The sequence below is a fragment of the Panicum hallii genome, chromosome 3, assembly GCF_002211085.1.
Source record: "Panicum hallii strain FIL2 chromosome 3, PHallii_v3.1, whole genome shotgun sequence".
Taxonomy (NCBI): domain Eukaryota; kingdom Viridiplantae; phylum Streptophyta; class Magnoliopsida; order Poales; family Poaceae; genus Panicum; species Panicum hallii.
This window is the reverse complement of record NC_038044.1, coordinates 4,348,078-4,366,490: the sequence shown is the minus strand read 5'-3', so window position 1 is coordinate 4,366,490 and position 18,413 is coordinate 4,348,078. Positions and strand designations below refer to the sequence as shown.

General features: G+C 46.3%; 1 protein-coding gene and 1 pseudogene across 1 annotated transcript; both read right to left on the bottom strand.

Annotated features, from left to right (window-relative positions):
* Positions 1-10,812: 10,812 nt before the first annotated feature.
* On the bottom strand, positions 10,813-12,364 carry LOC112887369 (annotated as a pseudogene).
* Positions 12,365-13,198: 834 nt separating this feature from the next.
* LOC112884541 (putative FBD-associated F-box protein At5g56390) lies at positions 13,199-17,601 on the bottom strand. Its single transcript, XM_025949945.1, has 4 exons — positions 16,604-17,601; positions 16,330-16,479; positions 16,104-16,196; positions 13,199-13,255 (listed from the first exon to the last, which is right to left on the bottom strand). Exons 1-4 carry the CDS (start codon positions 17,552-17,554, stop codon positions 13,199-13,201), a joined length of 1,251 nt encoding a protein of 416 aa, XP_025805730.1. The 5' UTR covers positions 17,555-17,601.
* Between the last annotated feature and the right edge of the window lie 812 nt (positions 17,602-18,413).

Sequence of the window (18,413 nt, the reverse complement as noted above, 5' to 3'; positions counted from 1 at the left end):
TGATTTTTGCAGCAAGCAATGCAAAGGATATGCAAAGCATCGGATTATTGAGCCACCATTTGCAGAATAGACTTGGCATAAAAAATTAACTCATGGAAGAGAAGTATCGTACACTACAGAATATGTGAAACTACCTAGTGTTTGCCCAAAGTAAGTGGCAGAGCATTTCTTCACAGAGCCTCAAAAGTCTCCCATTCACGAAACATTTCACCGAAGTGCTTGCCCAAAGTAAGTGCCAGAGCAAGAGCTGGTTGTATCTCTGCTGCACTGAGGATCAGGTACCGTGTCGTCGTTCCTAATGCATATCATTCCAGAAGTGTCAAAATGAATCTAGTGGGATCACCTACTACTAATCCTTCTGTCTTGTGGGCATTTATGCTTTGGATAGGAAGAGATGAACTACTAGTGTCGAACTGGAAGCCTGTTAAGAGATGGAGATGTGCATATATAGATGGAGTCCTTTACTAGAAGGGCATGTACAAATGAAGAGAACAGAGAAATCGAATTGCATAACATAAAAGTTGGTTACACACCATGAGTGAATACTGTCCCATCAATAAAATTAAAGAGGTAAAGTTTAGAGGAGGTTGTTGGAGAGAAAATAAACTCGACATCTATGAAATCCACTTGAAACATAAGAACTTCATAGTAAATAGTCTAATATGCAAAAAATCACACATCTCTAAACTTGCCATACGTTATTGAAGACATAATAATTAAACTAATACAACTAGATGAATATATTGCCAGTGTTTTGTACTCTATGGGCAAAAATATTTTTTTCATAAACCCAAAACCTAACATTTTTACCCTGCAGGATGACTACGCAAGGATGATGGGACTGAGCGGTCTTTAATTAGCCAAAAAAGAAATATCGTACACACATATAAAAATAAAGATGTTTCCTTTTTATCCGTGATAGTATTCTCTAGAGTAGCTGTACGTGGATTGTTGATTGACGACACATGCAGAGAGTCAACCACACCCATATATCAGCGTTGCAAACAAGACACGTCTCAAGACTCAGCGTGCAACCAACTTTTACACTGAACATCTTTGCATTTTTCTTGCGTCGTGACATCAACCAGGAAAGCAAAGACAGAGCCCTGAGTCCTGCTAGAAATAGAATATAATGCCTCGTCATTGGTTTAGGGTGATTGCCAATTTCTCAGTGGCCGCCAGTCCGTTCTCTCGCTTGTCCTCGCTCACTGAGCAAGGTGCCCCCATGGCTTGTCGTACCAAATCAATGCCATTGAGTCCTATGGTCACCAATGTCCTGGGAGGGGATGGTCGCAGTGGTGCTGAGAACCATGATTTACGCTGCTACGGCATCTGCTGATACCCATGTCGTTGTTCCTGATGCCACTCATTCCTGAAGTGTCATATATATGAATCTAATAATGGATGTGGTTTCATAATTGAGGCTCAATGTACTGACAGGACTAGATTTGTTTGTGGGTATGTGTGCTTTCGATATTGGGAAATAAGATCGAGACGGACCAATGCAATGTGAAGGTGAAAGGCTGATAGCAGATGTGGAGATGATGTGCATACACAGGTGGAGCTAGCTAGCTAGAGCATATTATCTGAAGGCAAAAAAACAAACACACATGAATGAAACAGAGAAAATGTTAGCGAGTGAATCGTGGTCGCGCAAGAACAAGATGGAGATGGTAGATAAAATGGGAGGACATCAAGTCATCAACAATGACGTGCGTGGAGTGAATCCGACTTATTAGTACTGTATCCTATGCAATAATGGTCCTTTGCCTGACATTAAATCAATTTCTCGACGAGCTTCCATGTGCGTGGTTGTTGAGTTTTACATCAAGTTCGCACTTGTTTGAATTAAATCTACATTAGTGTTTCTCTTCCAGTACCAAAATCCAAACCTAATTAAGCATATTAATTAAGGTGCGAAGAAGAAAAGGTAAAATTCTCATATCCTGTGATTAGTAGGACACTAAAGTATGCTTAATAAACTATAAATTTGACTGCACAAACCAAATGAGTTTAAGCTACTTGGAACGCCAGAATTTTGTATGAGGCAGCTCAGTGTACACGTAATAATGAGATAGTGATGGGAATGTATCTCTAAGGAGCATCGATTCTGAAATTTTGTAGGAAGCAAAGGATACGCATGAAATGTTGTTGGAATGAGTGAAACTAGTGAATCCTCCGGGTTCCATCTAAGTTGAGATGCTGTATAGCGCGCTTTCAAGGAAAAAAGGGTTAAAGTTTACATTCAGAAAACGTTCAGTTTTCAATGTACTGCGGCCTTGATTCCTAGTAGCTGCAAATTAAATTTTCCCATCTCCACTGATCGGCACTGCATTAAGCTCACAAGAGAACAAGGCGCTCCTCGTGATTCTCTGGTAACTTCATGTGTCATACGAGGCACCGCGCATTGCTCCACGCATAACATGCTCTCGTTTGTCACGGCGCAGGTTATCAGGACTTGGTACTGACAACATTGTCCATTGACGCAGTTTTGGCTCCTCCTAATGCTGCAAGGAGTGATGGATACGCTACTGCAGCGAGAACCAGGTATAGTGTCTTCTTTCCTGACGCCACTCGTTCTGAAGCAAAAGCAAAAAAAAAAAAAATAGTGCATACATGCATGTACCGTACAAATCTAATGGACAGAGCTTCATCGTTGAGAATGTCAGCAGAGCATGCATGATTACTGACTGATTGCCAAGCAATGTTCCTACTAGCAATCCTTCTATCCCATGGAGAACCGGTGTGGAATTGGGAGACTGATGGCAAATAATGGAGATGTATATATAGGTATATAGAGGGTATTCATCAGCAGAAGTACACACATGCACGGCTTGAAGGAAACATGAAATTTATTAACGAGTGAATCTGCATGCTCACCTAATAGAGAGCTGGTGCTGGTAGATACATATAATAAAAGACTACGATACTGCTCATCGACGAGCGGTGGCATCGGATGAAGTAGTGGGCGCACAGGACAGTTATTAGGGCCCCCGCCTGCGTATTTGTCACACCTGTCAAACAATTTTCACAGTCACTACTAGATTTAAGACAGCTTTCGAGTGTTTTTTGTGAAACTGACAGACGGTTGGTCTTCATTAGGATATTTTTCAAATAGACAAGGTCTTTTTGTCTAATTAAGGCATTTCTTGAGTTATTTACTAAGTGTCTGATGTTTTTTTGGGTTAGAAAATGCTGGTATATTGGGGATTTGTTTCCACCTTCTGGGAGATGAAAGGCTAAAATGTTCAGGATTCTCGGCATCTGCCTTCATTTGCAGTAGCTGTAAATTTTGTTTGTCTCCACTGACCTGCACACAAAATCAACCTCGCTCCTTCTCTAGGCAGTGTTGGGATTCCATAACCTTGCAAATTTATGATAATCTTTCAAGGTATGACATACTGCATGCAGTCGCTCATGAGGCACATTCTCCAACCTTTATTGATGGAGATTATGATTCTCATGCCTTTGAGTATCTAAACCACCGCAAGAAATTGTTTTATTTTTGAGAACCAAACTCCCACAATTCAAACATATAGAGAGAGAGAGTTTTAAGCATAAAATTTGAGAACCAAACTGCCACAATTCGAAGATATAGAGAGAGTTTCAAGCATAAAATTGCCATGGTGTTATCCATAGAGCAATATTATTTTCCTGCGTTAGTAGAATGGCTAGATAGACTCTGAGATGTAACCTTTTCTTTTGTTTGTACCCTGTACTCTTAACATACTTTTTTTATTTTATTAATACTAACAGCCAGTAGGAGCTAGTCCCTCCGTCCTGTCTCATAATAAAAGATCAACGATCTCCGCTCGTAACAAGACTACAAAGCGCTGATCGAGACTCTACTGCTGTTACTGCCTTGTCGGTACAAGGCACCGAACCTGACTCCAAGCACAAGATAGTCGCCTTTGGTTGTGGCGTAACTAAGTTCTGAGGACTCCGTGCTGACACCACGATACTGTCAACTGATGCAGTTTGGCTCCTCCTGATGCTGCTAAGCATCACGCTGTTGTTCCTGACGCCGCTCATTCTGAAGCAAAAGCACAGAGCATGCTTTGCTGATTGACAATGTTGCTCTGAATCAGTTCAGCAGTTTGCATCAAAAGCTCGAAACATTGCAGCCGCGCAGCCCAAGTCGAGGGAAGGTGAGAGAGTGCCTTCTCTTCTATCCAGTGAACAGTAGAGAGTGGCGAATTTTTCTTCCAACCAAAAATCCATCTGCTGCAGATTGAGATTCCAGGTCGGGAGATTGTTTGTGTGCGCATGATCCTGTCGTGACGCACCCTGTTTGCAGATTTTGCACTTCCATTCGCAATTCAAACCTCTTTCTTTCTGCTTTGCCAGCTCTAGCCTGTTCGTATGAACAGTAAAGAGAGGCGGCTCTTCTCCCCACTGAAATTTCTGTTTGTCTAGGCAGAGATTCAGGTTGGGAGTTGATCTGTGCGCTCGTGATCATCTTGCGGGGCACCGCTGCTCCTCCTCTTCCTCAATCTTTCCGGAAATCATAGATCATTGTTGCTTTGGCTGCCATCCTTCGCGGTTCGGGGCGACTAAGGGGTGAACTTTAGCTTCATTGCCCGCCCTTGGCTTGCGCTTGTGGTGGGGTTGGAAGCACGGATCTGCAAGTCCGATAGGGGGGTGAGGAGCTTTTATGCCCAAGCAGCCTGCAGGGTTTCAGAATAGACAACAATGGCGGGGAAAGACCAGTTGTTGTGCTCTGATGGACGGGAAAAAATGGAAGGTGAGAGAAGCCTTGATGCCCTTTCAGAAGATAGGGTTACTGAAATGATTGGTAGTTTGAAACTAACAGCTGAGGAAAGTGATGCTTTGGAGATAGTTGATGATGTTGAAGAAGGTTTAGCGACATCGAGCTGTGCGATTATTGGTAAGGTCTTGTCGCAGGGAATCTTACATATCCAAACAATTATGTCTGCGCTGAGGCCTGCGTGGGGAAATCCGAAAGGTTTGAATGCAACATCAGTAGGGGATAATCTGTTTATTGCAGAATTTTCATCAATACAGGACAAAGACCGAGTTTTGGATGGTTCGCCATGGACAGTGGGTAACCGAGCAGTTCTAGTTCAGGATTTTGATGCCAATTTGAGGCCGGCAGATATCAACCTCAATCACTTGTCAATTTGGGTGAGAATTCTAAATCTTCCCTTTGGTCTGATGAATAAAATTTGGGGAGAAGAATTGGCTGGAATGCTTGGTGTTTTTGAGAAAGTTGATGTTGATGACAAAGGCAAAGCTTGGGGGCCTTACCTTAGAGTAAAGGTAAAGATTGACATAACAAAGCCTTTACGAAGGGGTGTGTCAATTTTTTCAAAAAAGAGACAGGCAAAAGAGTGGTATGAAGTGAGATATGAAAAATTGCCAAGCTACTGTTATTCTTGTGGAAGGATTGGACATTCTTTTGTAGAGTGTCCCTCTCCTGCTGAACAGGATGAAAATGGCATACTTCCCTACAGCGTGGATCTAAGAGCTTTAGATGAAAAAAAAGAAGAAGGTGTTTGATGAGACACGTGGCCAGAGTGCTAGATCCAAAGTGAAGAATCATTCAGAAAGCTCGTCGAAATCAATGTCAGAAAATGCAACTTGTAGACACTCAGATTATAAAGAAAAGAACACATGCCCTGCAGGACAACAAGATATGAGCTCCAAGATTGAGAATAATTATGTCTCCGAGGATGGGAGAGGAGATGGCCAACATATGATTATTAGAATGGATCCCAAAATTCTAAAAGGTGATAGGATTCTGTTAGTTGGGAACCAGGATTCCCCTATGCTAAATCAGGGAAAGAAGAGGAAGAAGGGACTAAAATCACAGGATGAAGCATGCACTACTTTGGCTACTGAAAATACAGGAGGTGTAGAATCCATGGAATTGGCCATTACGGTTGCTCATCCAACAAAAACGTTTGATTTAGACCACTTTGATGGTGATGGACTGATTGAGGAGGAAAAAAATGAGATGTCAAAGAAGCAGAAGAAAGGGCAAGCTGCAACTTTAAGTGTTTCGGCGGTGGCTGGATCCCAGCCCCGCCGGCAGCCATGAATACCTTATGCTGGAACTGTCGAGGCCTCGGGACAGACTCGACAGTTCATGAGCTTCGCGTTCTAGTGAAGCGTTTTCGTCCCTCCCTCTTGTTTTTATCGGAAACTAAAATGAGGGATAATAAAGTAAGGAACTTTCTGTGGTCTTTAGGTTTTTATGGATGTTTTGCTGTGAATAGTGAAGGGCACAGTGGAGGTTTGGCTCTGTTCTGGGTTAAAGAGTGCTCTGTGTCGCTCAAACATTATACTACAAATGTTATTGACGTGATAATAAAAATGAAGTCAGTGGGGGAATGGAGATCTACTTTTGTGTATGGTGAGCCCAAAACCGAATTACGCTACAAACTTTGGGATCTTCTCCGCTTTATCAGATCATAGTGGGCGGGTCTATGGATGTGTGCTGGGGATTTTAATGAAGTACTAAGCAGGGATGAACATATGAGCAGGGTGGAAAGGGGAGAACAACAAATGAAGCTTTTTAGGGATTGTCTTGAAGATTGCAACCTGCTTGATTTGGGCTTCATAGGACCAAAGTTTACATGGACTAATAAGCAAAGTGGTGATAAGAATGTGAAGGTTAGACTTGATAGAGCAGCGGCAAATGGACTTTTTATGGAGCTGTTTGTTGAGTACCAAGTTGAGAATATTATTACCTACTCATCAGATCACTATGCTATATTGATTTCAGTTGGTAAGGGACTAAAATGCAATAAAGATAGATCCTTATCACAACCATTCAGATATGAGGCAATGTGGGCAAGAGCTCTTGATTATAAAGAAGTAGTAGAGAAGAGTTGGAGTGAAGGTTTTGAAGGTCCAAGAAACATACAATCAGTTTGGTCAAAGCTGGGGAAAATGGCATGCTCTTTACAGCAATGGAGTAAGCATACTTTTGGCTCGGTCAGGAATAGGATCAAGAAGCTTGAAAAATGACTGGCAACTCTTCGATCTTCAAGTACCATATCGGGCTATTCAGAAGAAGAAAGATTGATTGAGAAAAAGCTATGTGAGCTTTTTGAGTGTGAAGAAGTCATGGCATGACAACGTTCAAGAGTGGAATGGCTCAAAGAGGGTGACCGCAACACATCCTTCTTCCATGCAAGAGCTACAACTAGGAGAAACACTAATAGGATATCTTATCTCCTCAAAGAAGATGGAACAAGATGTGAAGATAAAGAAGAAATCAAACACATGGCACATGACTTCTACTTGAATTTATTTTCTAGTGAGCCATGCCAGCGAATGGATGCTGTTCTTGAGACCATCCCATGCAAGGTTAACCAGATCACCAATGAGGATATAGACAAGCCCTACTCAGATGAGGAGATTCGTGATGCCTTATTCCAAATGGGACCAACCAAGGCACCTGGTCCTGATGGATTTCCGGCGCTGTTCTACCAGCGCCATTGGGATTTTTTTAAGAAAGATATCTGCTCTGCTATGAGGGGTTTCTTACAAGGTGATCAACTTCCTGATGGTCTATGTGACACTAATATTGTTTTAATCCCTAAGCTATCAAAACCTGAGAAATTAGTTAACTATCGGCCAATTAGCTTATGCAATGTTCTTTATAAAATCAGTTCAAAAGTGTTGGCCAATAGAATAAAGCCTATTATGCCAATTATCATCTCACAGGAACAAAGTGCTTTTGTCTCAGGGCGGTTAATTACAGATAATGTTTTAATTGCCTATGAATGTATGCACACTATTAAAAAGCAGAAATCTAACACTCCTTTTTTTGCCCTTGAAATAGATACGATGAAGGCATATGATAGGGTTGAATGGAGATATCTAGGAGGAGTCATGGCCAAACTGGGATTCTCGAGTAAATGGATCACTACTGTTATGAGGTGTGTAACAAATGTTAAATATGTTGTTCGAATAAATGGTGAGCTCTCGCAAGCCTTTATACCATCAAGGGGATTAAGACAAGGTGATCCGATTAGTCCATATTTGTTTCTTCTATGTGCAGAAGGGTTGTCTTGTCTTATAAAGGAGGAAGAAAGAAAGGGGCATTTAAAAGGGATTAAGAATGGAGTTAGCGGTCCACCTATATCACACCTTCTCTTTGCAGACGATAGTATCTTCTTTACAAGAGGGGATGTAAAGAACCTGCAAGCACTAAATGACGTTCTGCAGACGTATAGTGATGGTTCCGGATAGAGAATTAATCTCCAGAAATCTGCACTTTTCGTTGCTGATCGTTGCCCGGTGCATGTCAAACAAAGAGTGAAAACAATCCTTAGTGTGCAGAGTGAAGTTTGGCATGCAAGTTATTTGGGAATGCCATCCTGGGTAGGAAAATCACCATCAAATACTTTTAATTTCCTACCAGAAAGAATGTGGAAAGTCGTGCAGGTAAAGAAGTTATGCTGAAATCAGTCATACAAGCGATCCCTGTTTACGTCATGAGTTGTTTTCGCCTACCAGCTGGAATATGTGATAAGATGCGAACTAAGTTTCAAATCATTGGTGGGGTATTGAAAACGGAAGGAAGAAAATGCATTGGCGATCATGGGAGTGGCTGACTACACCAAAAGCAATGGGTGGCATGGGTTTTCGAGACATGGAGCTTTTTAATCAAGCAATGCTCGGAAAACAATGCTGGAGAATTCTCACATGCCAAGATTCTCTTTGTTCAAAGGTGCTGAAAGGTCGATACTTTCCTCATTGTGATTTTTGGCAAACACCTCAGCCAAGAAGCTCATCTTACACATGGCGCAGTTTGATGCATGGAAAGAAACTTCTAGAGAAAGGTATTCTGTGGAGAGTTGGAGATGGGAAAAAAATTAGGCTAAAAAATGATCGTTGGATTCAAAACTACACTTTACTAAAACCAACAGTTTCTCTTCAAGATGATATAGCAGTCAATTTCCTTATAGATGAAGAAATAAAGAATTGGAATGAAGCCATCATTAGAACATGCCTTAGCAATGAAGATACAGAAAAGATTCTACAGATTCCATTGAGTAGTACATCATGTGACGATTTTCCAGCTTGGCCACTTTCCAAATCAGGTATTTATACTGTAAAATCAGCCTAGTCATTAATAAGACTTGAAATTTTTCATAACTATATAAGTGCCAATGGTAGGGGGAGAGTTCAAATCAAAAAGAAAATTCTAAATTATGGAAACGTCTTTGGTCTGTTCAGGCACCATGGCGTATGGCTCAAGACTGTTTGCCAACAGGTACTCAACTCAAACACAGGAATATAACTGGCCCCGATATATGCTATTTTTGTCACAAGGAAGAAACTGTTGAACATGTTTTTTTAATGTGCCAGTATGCATCTGAGGTTTGGCGCAAAATAAAAAGGTCTTTTGGCTTCAAATGTAAAATCCGATATCCAGTCTAGATGAAGCAATGGCTATTTGACTTCCTATCTACTGCAACTGAAGACGAAGCAACAATTTTTACTATCACTGTGTGGCATGTGTGGGAGGCAAGAAATTCAGTTTGCAATGGTGAAAAACAAGTTCATCCCAAAATAATTGCGGAGAAGGCGAAAGCTTATGTACAAATGGCCTTGCTGCACTTATTTAAACCACCGACATCACATAGGTGTGAGTCTGATTGTTCCATTCCAAAGTGGACTCCGCCGCCGGATGGGTGGTTAATGATAAACGTTGATGCAGCAATATTCAAAAGTCCACCACGCATGGGTGTTGGTTTTGTAGCCCGTAATCATAAGGGAGATTTTATAGCTGCAAGTATCAGCTGGTAAAAAGATTTGATGATCCAGAGCTTGCTGAAGCAATTGCTATTAGAAAAGCAGTCTCCTTTTCTTTAGAGAATAACTTTCAGAAAGTGGTGGTGGCTTCGGACTGTCAAAATGTGATAAAAAAGATAAACTCCAAGGTTTATGACAAATCTCATATTGGAATCATTATTCAAGATGTAAAAACCTTGATCAATGCTAATCCTTTTATCTCCTTTGTTCATGTCAGTAGATGGTGTAATGAGGCAGCTCATGTTTTAGCTAAGGTAGCAGATAAGTTTGATGATTTCGTCTGGTTTAATGAGCCTCCGGAGATGATCCGGACCATATTGTGTAACGAACGGTTATCTTAATATATAATGCTGCCTTACATCTAAAAAAAAGAAGCGGAGTCATGGATCGACGACGGCACAGCAAAACTTGGTTGCTTAGATTGCAAGTAGTCGGTTTTGTTTTATTCTTGACCCGGACTCAACTTTGTCATCCAGCTTAAGGCAGGCAAGCGCACGAGATCGCGGTGCATTGTGTAAACTATTTCTTTATATCTTATATGATGCGTAGATCTCCTGCGTATTCGAGAAAAAAATTATTCCTTCCTGCTACCTATGACCTGTCGCTTGTATACCCGCATATGAACAAACGGAGAGAAATATATATATAGTTATATACAGATTAGAGCTTGCTCGCCTAATAAAATAGCTGGTAGATAATAGAAGAGCAGTACAATATTGATGGAAGGGGATAGAACGTATATATAGGGCACGTTGGAGATCGATGCAGAGCTTGGCATTTGTCCCATATGTTATATCCATGGTTCTAAATCGTCGGCTAAACCATTTAGCGACAGAACTGCCATTACGGAGTTTAGCGGGCTATAGCCGGTATTTAGCGGGTTACAGCCGGCTTTAGCAGGCTAAATATCATAGCAGCTGTTCTTCCTAGTAGCTATAGCCGGCTGCAGCAGCAGCTATAGCTGACTATTTAAACCCTAAACCCTAAACCCTAAACCCTAACCCCGAACATGATGTGCACATTTCTGAAGGGTTTAATTGGCAACCAGAGTGAGATTTGTTCCAAATGCTAGATGACAGACAGCTTAGAAGGATGGGAGCTTGGCGCAGCGCTGCTGGAGGCACACGGCGCAGCCGTCCCTGGGCGCGATGGTGGGGATGTACACCAGGTCGTCGCATCCCTCCGTGGCGTGCCGCCGGAAGTCGACGAGCGACACGAACAGCGCCATGAACAGCACCAGGTGGTTCAGCGCGTACCGCTGCCCCACGCACTGGTGCGCCCCGGCGCCGAACGCCAGGAAGTTGCGCCGGAACGCCACGTCCTCCCGGCGCTCCTCCGAGAAGAACCGGCCCGGGTCGAACGCCGCCGGGTCCCGGAACCCCTGGAGCGACGACTCGTACAGCGACGGGAACACGGTGGTGCCCCGGGGCACCGTGTACCCCTCCGCCAGCCGGAACGCCTCGCCGGCGATGTGCGGCACCATCGTCGCCGGGGGCCGGTGACACACCACCTCCCGCGCCACAGCCTGGGTGTACCGCATCTCCGCCATCTGAGCCGTGGTGATGGGCTCTCCCGAGCCGGGCGACCAGAGCGAGGCCACCTCGGCGCGGACGCGGGCGAGCACGTCCGGGTGCTAGCCCAGCGCCGACACAGCCCAGCACAGGGAGGACGTGGACGCGTCCTGCGCCGCGAACAGGAAGTCGAACACGTAGCCCCCGATCTCCTCGCCGCCGCCTCGTCCATCTCCCGCACCGTGTCCTGCATCCAGTAGTCCATCAGGCACTCCGGCTCGCCGCCGGCGCGCATGCGCGCCTTGCTCTCCTCGCGCACTCCCCCAGCGTGCGCACCAGCCGCGCGACGCCCTGCTTGGCGCGCCGGAACGCGAAGTCCGGCAGGTCCACGGGCATCGTCATGAGCCCGACGTTGAACAGGTTGTAGTCCCGTGCGAACTCCTCCCGCCCCTGCGCGGCGAGGTACGGCCCCACGAACACCGTCTGCGAGGTCTCCAGGTTCATGTCGCGGCAGGGCACCCGCAGCGGGAAGGGCTTATTGGCGTCGCTGCCGTCGTCGAGCCACCTACGGATGTGGGCGACGATGACGCGCTGCTGGATGGCGGCGTTGGTGGAGAGCGCGCGCGGCGTGAAGTTGGGCGCGATCCGGCGGCGGAGCTCCCTGTGGTCGTCGCCGAACATGTAGATGAGGTTGTGGTCGCCGAAGAGCTTCTTGCCGAAGGGGTGGCCGATGAAGTGGAAGGCGTCGGGGCGGACGTTGGTGAGCACGCAGTGGGTGAGCTCCGTGTCGCGGATGAAGACGACGAACCTCCCGAGGAAGTAGTCCGCCGAGAGGCCGAGCGGCGACGCCTTGGCGCGCGCCGCCAGCCCGTCCCAGTACGCCGTCGGGTCGCGGATCACCTGGGCGATGCTCCCGAAGAATGGCACCACGAGCGGGGGGCCGGGCAGGGGCCCCTTCTTGCGCCGGTAGGACAGCTGCTCCATCACCAAGTAGTAGAAGAGCGCCACGGCCACGGCCGCGACCAAGAACCACCACCACGACGCCGCCATTGCTGCAGGTGCAAGGCGCTCTTCTGGTTGCTGACGCTCACGCACGCTCCTCTCTCTATATATATATAGAGACGCTACGTCAGGCACACGTTCATCATTTGAGTTTAGCGTGTGCTAATTCTCTTCGATGATCTGTCTTATTATCTTGATGATCTATTGGACATAGAGTAGCATTTTGTGTGAGGGCAACAGCGCATGGGCTGGGGGGGGGGGGTGAAAAACAGTGCAGAGTAGGCTTCTGTCGTCCTCATCCGATGTTAACCATACAAGCGAGGGCGACGACTCGATGAAGTTCCATTTCAAAGAACAACTCGATGAAGCTGCCATCGCTGTGCAGACAGATGTTGAGTTGTGATTTGGGTGCGAAGATAACTGATAACCCTCACATCGGATATCGACTGTCGAGTACATGTTCCAATAGAGAAAAGAAGAACACCACATATATCACTTTAATTTCATGTTTGCATCGATTCCATGAACTGTTTTGTTGTAAAAATCATCTCAACGCACACGAGCTAAGCCGACTTTTTTTTTGTTTTGCGGCCAAAATGGACTCGCTCGCTGATCGAGTCTTAACTAACAGCCACCCCTAGCTACATGAATTTTAATTTGTTGCAAAAAAAAAGTCTGACAGAAGACAGACGTTAAGCCATTTTTTTCCTTTTTCCGCACCAAAATAGGTTCAGTGAGCCATATTTCTTGCTTGTAAATCTGAGGAACAACACAGACAAATAACAATCAGACCACGATCTCTCTTTACATCATCATGTTTTTTTGCTATACAAATTACCAAAGAAAAATTAACAATACTCCTTATTGTGAGGTAAGCATAAACACTTGCCACGTTACAGCAGGGTGTCAATTCCGATCCATTCAGTAGGAACAAGCAGGATGCAGGACCACTACAAAATTCACAACATGTTAGTAGGAATCTACATGCATGCGTGCGGTCGTCTCATCGCAACGTAGTTGTAGTTCCCTGAACGGTTGAACTCATTCGAACCCCCGCTGCTACATAGCTCCTCCACATCTCTGCTCCCAACTCGACAAAAAATCTCAATTGAAATAAAAATAGGTGTGCATCGGGTGATGAATCCATAGGTCAAAATGAACTGATTTTACTCCTTTCGTATAGGCTTATTATCAGCATTAGTATCTAGATATCTATAATATATTCATATACTTCGCTGCCTCTTGGTCAGATTTGATGATCCATAGCATACTAAGGAGTTATTTTATTTGCATCGGAGGATGGAGAGATGTCAAGGGCGGGTCATCCAGAAATATTGAACTGACTGTTTACGTTTTCGTAGCCGGCTTCACCACATGTTTACTTTTTTGTAAACCATAAGCAACGTATCATAAATTCAACTAAACTATGTTCAAAAAATAGGCTAATTGCAAATCCACTTGCTTCAATGGGACTGCAGTTTCCCTTAAATGAGTATAAAGTAGGGGAAAACAATAGTTCCCATCAGAAGACAGAGTTTTTTTTCCTTACAATCGGACGACAGGGTGAGGCAAGCTTAAACCCAAGCAAAACAGAGGCAATAATGTCTTAATAAAAAGACAGATAGGTGGGGAATCTAACGCTGAATTAGCAAATTAATCAAGGAGACAACTATGAATGTTGATGGTACCTGTATATTATCAAGCTAGAATCATATATATTAGCAGTGCCCAAAAGACATTGCTGTGAACAGAAGAATTCACTACTGCGACAGTAGTGAAAATAAACATCTACCTATCCAAGCATAATATGTTTGCATTTAATTTGGTGTAAACTCAGAACTACCTGCCTACCTATTCCCACACCATGGAAAACACTTCTTTTACCAAAGACTAACATCATTTGGCAAAGGATACCTGTCGGTACATATGGACAGGGTACCTCCTACTAGGGTGACCCTCGAAGGGTGCGAGGGTATCCGTAGCCTCGCCCTATGCCTTTAGATGACAGGACGTACGGCCCGATCTTAACAGTTGGGGTCGCAGTCTCCAGACCTCGCCCCGTGCTCTTACAGGTCCAGCGCCTCCATGTGCTCATAAGGACAAGGTGCTCAGGAACGGCCTCCACGGGCCCGAACCCCCTCGGGGTGGTCTGGTGCCACCACGTGTGGAAGCCAGACCCTCTGGAGGCCTGTGCACCTGGGTCGGCCTTAGGGGCCTGGACCTCCCTACCCTCCGGGGAGGGGGTCCGGTGACGCCACGTGCCCCTGAGGAACCAGCTGCTAAGCCAACTCTGCCACGTGTCCGGTGGCAGCTAGCCTTCTGCGGGATGCCAGCCCAACTACCGTATTAAATGCTGGTAAGTGGGGCGCGCGTGCCCGGGTCAGGGCGTGGGCTGTCCACTGACACATCGGGTAGGTATGCTGACACCATGGCAAGCCCGCCAGTTACCGAGGCAGCGCGTCGCATCACCGCACCACGTACGAAGGCGGGCGGCGTGTTGTCACATCACAGCGCTGCTCGTGTGAGTAAAGGGTAATTATGATCTACTGCAGGAGGGCTGCAGCGTGCGCTGCTACAGTGTGCGCGGAAGGTACAGCACGGCAGGTCAACACGGCTCCTTCGCCCGTTAGTGGGAAAGGACCCAACAGTGACAGCACGACTTCCACTGTGCATGTCACTGACAGTAGGCACTGTGCCGGTGAAACGGTACATGACCATACTCTGGTAAAAGATATGCACATCAACTTCCCGATCGAGGACTACAGGGAGGAGCTGGAGAGGAAGATTTCCGAATCTGTGGCATAAAGACTCCAATGTGTACGTTATTTAATATACAGCTAGGTCCACCTGTCGGGGCCCCGCTCAGTATACGCACTCCCCTTGAGCCTATAAAAGGGAAAGCGCGCTCGTTAGAACACAAGTTCTCGGGGGGTACACCCACGCTCTCTCGAAGTCTCACAAGCAATACAACACACAGTGAACGTAGGGTTTTACGCTCCGGCGGTCTGAACCACTCAAATCCCTTGTGTGCTTTCCGTGTTCATTTACCCCTTGATGTAGTGTTGCTTGACTTCCCCCAAACTCATCTTAGACTAGAATTAGGCGGGTGCATTCCGTCACCCGACTGGAGATTTCCTCCGACAATACCCCTCAGATATATGTCATAACCTGAAAAATGACTGTTATAGCAAACTTGTCCCATGCTTGGTTTGTAGTACATGCATTCACAGCCATACAGTACTATACCTACCTCTTGAAGATTATGATCCAGACAATAGCAATGGATAAAAGCAAACACTCGTCGAAATATTTGCAAAACATGGAGGATCATACAAAAAAATGTTTTAAAATAAGCATTTCCAGCGACCAAATAATTAAACAACCTCTTTTCTGTAAGCTCCAATAAATTATTTCTAAAATATAACATGGGCGGCTTTAACACTATGGTATCACAATAACCATCTCTGAAACATTATGAATTACAATTAGTTAACAAGCATCAAGTAGGAGCACTAAGAGCTAGGCTGCAGGATGGCGAGGCATACAGCCCAGCAGCAGCTGATCGATGATCAGAGATCAGACTGCATAGGTGCACCTGGTGGCAGCATTTCTTCACAGAGCCTCAAGTCTTCCATTCACGAAACATTTCACCCAAGTTTTTGCCCAAAGTAAGTAGCAGAGCTGTTTGTATCTCTGGCTACTTTGTGAAAACCCCGGGAACAATGTAACTCTCACTACCTTTAGCACTGGCGCAGATGCGAACAGGAGCTTCATGAAATCAAAGTCGTGATCATGTACGTTCAAGCCTTCGATCTCCGCCTCTTCAAGATTAATCAAGGAGATACCTTCATTGCTCTTGATTTCACGTTTCTTCGACCAATAACCTCGCTCCTATAGAAGAGTTGAAGTATTGTCACATTAGCTACTGTTGCTTAATGTATAGTGTAGGACCTACCTAATAAGGTGTGTGAAAAAGGAGAACTTATACGTTTGTTGGAGGTAGGACCAAATGGAGCCTTTGTACAGTATTCAGAGTCTTGAGCAGCTGAAGGACATCTGTTCCAAAAGCATGCCCATCGTTCGTTCGGAGTTCCAGCTTCAAAACTGAGAAGTTGTTCACTGGAAGGCGTACTATTTCTTCTGCAAAGCTCCGGACTGCATCACAACGACCATCCTGATGATAATAATAGTAAACTATTTAATTAGAATACATTATACAAATAGAAAGAAATGACAGAATTGATGTAGTTGTTGCTAAATCTGGAAAATCATGCAGCAGATTCAGAAGATTAACGCACATCGTTGTCGATGATCACCATGGACAGGACGCGGCGGCGGACAGCATCGGCCTCCCCGTATCTGGTGACCCAGCCCATGGCAGTGGACAAGCTCAGCACGCGCCAGCGCCACGGCCAGCTGAACCCGATACAACGAGATGCTTTGGAGCAGAAGGTGAACGAGAGCGTGTCCACCATGGGCGCCGAGAAGGAGGTGATCACGCCCCTGAGCCCATACGATTGCAGCCTGAATTTCTCAAGCGCGGGGGCTTCAACGATGACAAGCTGCTGCGGCGTGTTGTTCGGATCATCGACGGGAACGGGCACATCCGCCCTGAGGATGAGCTCCTGGAGCGACGCCGAGCTGACGGTGACGAAGTCGAACACCCAGTAGCAGCCCATGTGGAGCACCTGCAGCTGCGGGCAGCGGGAGAGGAAGTCGTTGGGGCTCACGGTGCAGAGCGATAGGGTCAGCATCCTGAGGTTGGAGAACTCCCCGGCCGGCGGCAGGGTGAAGCTGCGATTCCAGATCTGCAGGTCGACGGAGGTGGCGCGGGCGAAGCATGGCAGCTCGAAGGGGTCGTCGGCGCCAGCTCCGACGCCGCCCACCTCGAATATGAGCTCCTCCGGCTGGTGCTCCTCGGCGGCACGGAGCAGTGAGGTGACCTGAGCGGCGGCGATCCCGACGGCCTGCCCGGGGACGCGGATCTCGAGGCGAGCGAGCTGGCGGTGGCTGGCCCTGGCGAGCAGGCCACGGACCATGCCGGGGTCGAGACCGCGGAAGACCAAGACGTGGAGCTCGGTCCAGAGGGGGCGCGCGCGCCGCCACCGGCGGGCGAGGGCGCTCGTGCGCGCGGCTTCGGCGGTCGATCCGAGCCCGGAGAGGACGTTGAGGAGGACCTCGTCGGGGAGGTCGCTGATGCGGTCCTTCCCACCGCCCCCGCCGCCCGGGTGGAGCTGGAGTTCCTCCATGGTTTGCGACGGGAAGCTGATCCAGCGATCCCTTTTGAGGAGATGGGTAGAGACTGGAGAGAGGACAGGCGCCGCCTAGGTCACGCGGAAGGAGAGGCCTGCGCTGCGGGGCTGCGGCGTGGAAACCGAGACGGCAGGTGGCAGTAGCTTCCACGCGACGATTGGCTAGCTAGTGGAGGCGTGGAGCCAGCCAAACCACACCTGAGGCACTGTCTGTCACCAACTGAGCGTTTCCTTTTGGAGAGGACCGGGACGCGTCTAGGTCACGCGGAAGTTGACGCCTGCGCTGCCTGTCATCGGCTGCACAGCACAGCACACTTGTCGGCTCGCCGAGGGCACGTTGACGGTGCTGCCATGGGGCCTCAAGCATCAAGTACATACTCAGTATGCTATGTGCGGGCATCCTCATTCCTCTTTTCCTCCTTCCTACTGATCGATTCCTCTAGCTACCTGCACAAATTTCTTCAGGCTGCGTTTGTACCCGTCATGGCCATTCTGGTGCACTGCCATTCACGTACATGCATGTCATTCGATCCCTCTCTATGGACGTGCTGCGATGTAGTTTCTTGTGACGCCAAAAACGGGGCCAAACTTAACTTTCATTCCCCAAATCACCAGTTTGATTCTTTAACAATCTTAGATACAAATCCCCAAATGGATATGTTGTGTTTATAAATATAAATGGAATATTCTTAAATTTGAACTGAACGGTGAATGTTTACTCTCTCAATCCAAAATACATGGCGTTTAGGATATTAACACAGTCTCCAGTCTCCAAAGGTGAAATTTTAACCAACAATTTCATGTAAAGTATGATATGTCAAAGGAAAGTAGCTAAAATTTTTGAAAGTACAACACT

Bases quoted from the DNA above. Each gene is read 5' to 3' on its own strand.
- LOC112884541 (XM_025949945.1), bottom strand. From the start codon at position 17,554: ATGGAGGAACTCCAGCTCCACCCGGGCGGCGGGGGCGGTGGGAAGGAC. The intron at 16,480-16,603 runs GTGCGTTAATCT...TATTATCATCAG, and splicing joins TGGTGATCATCGACAACGAT to GATGGTCGTTGTGATGCAGT. The intron at 16,197-16,329 runs GTACAAAGGCTC...ACTCTTCTATAG, and splicing joins TGCTCAAGACTCTGAATACT to GAGCGAGGTTATTGGTCGAA.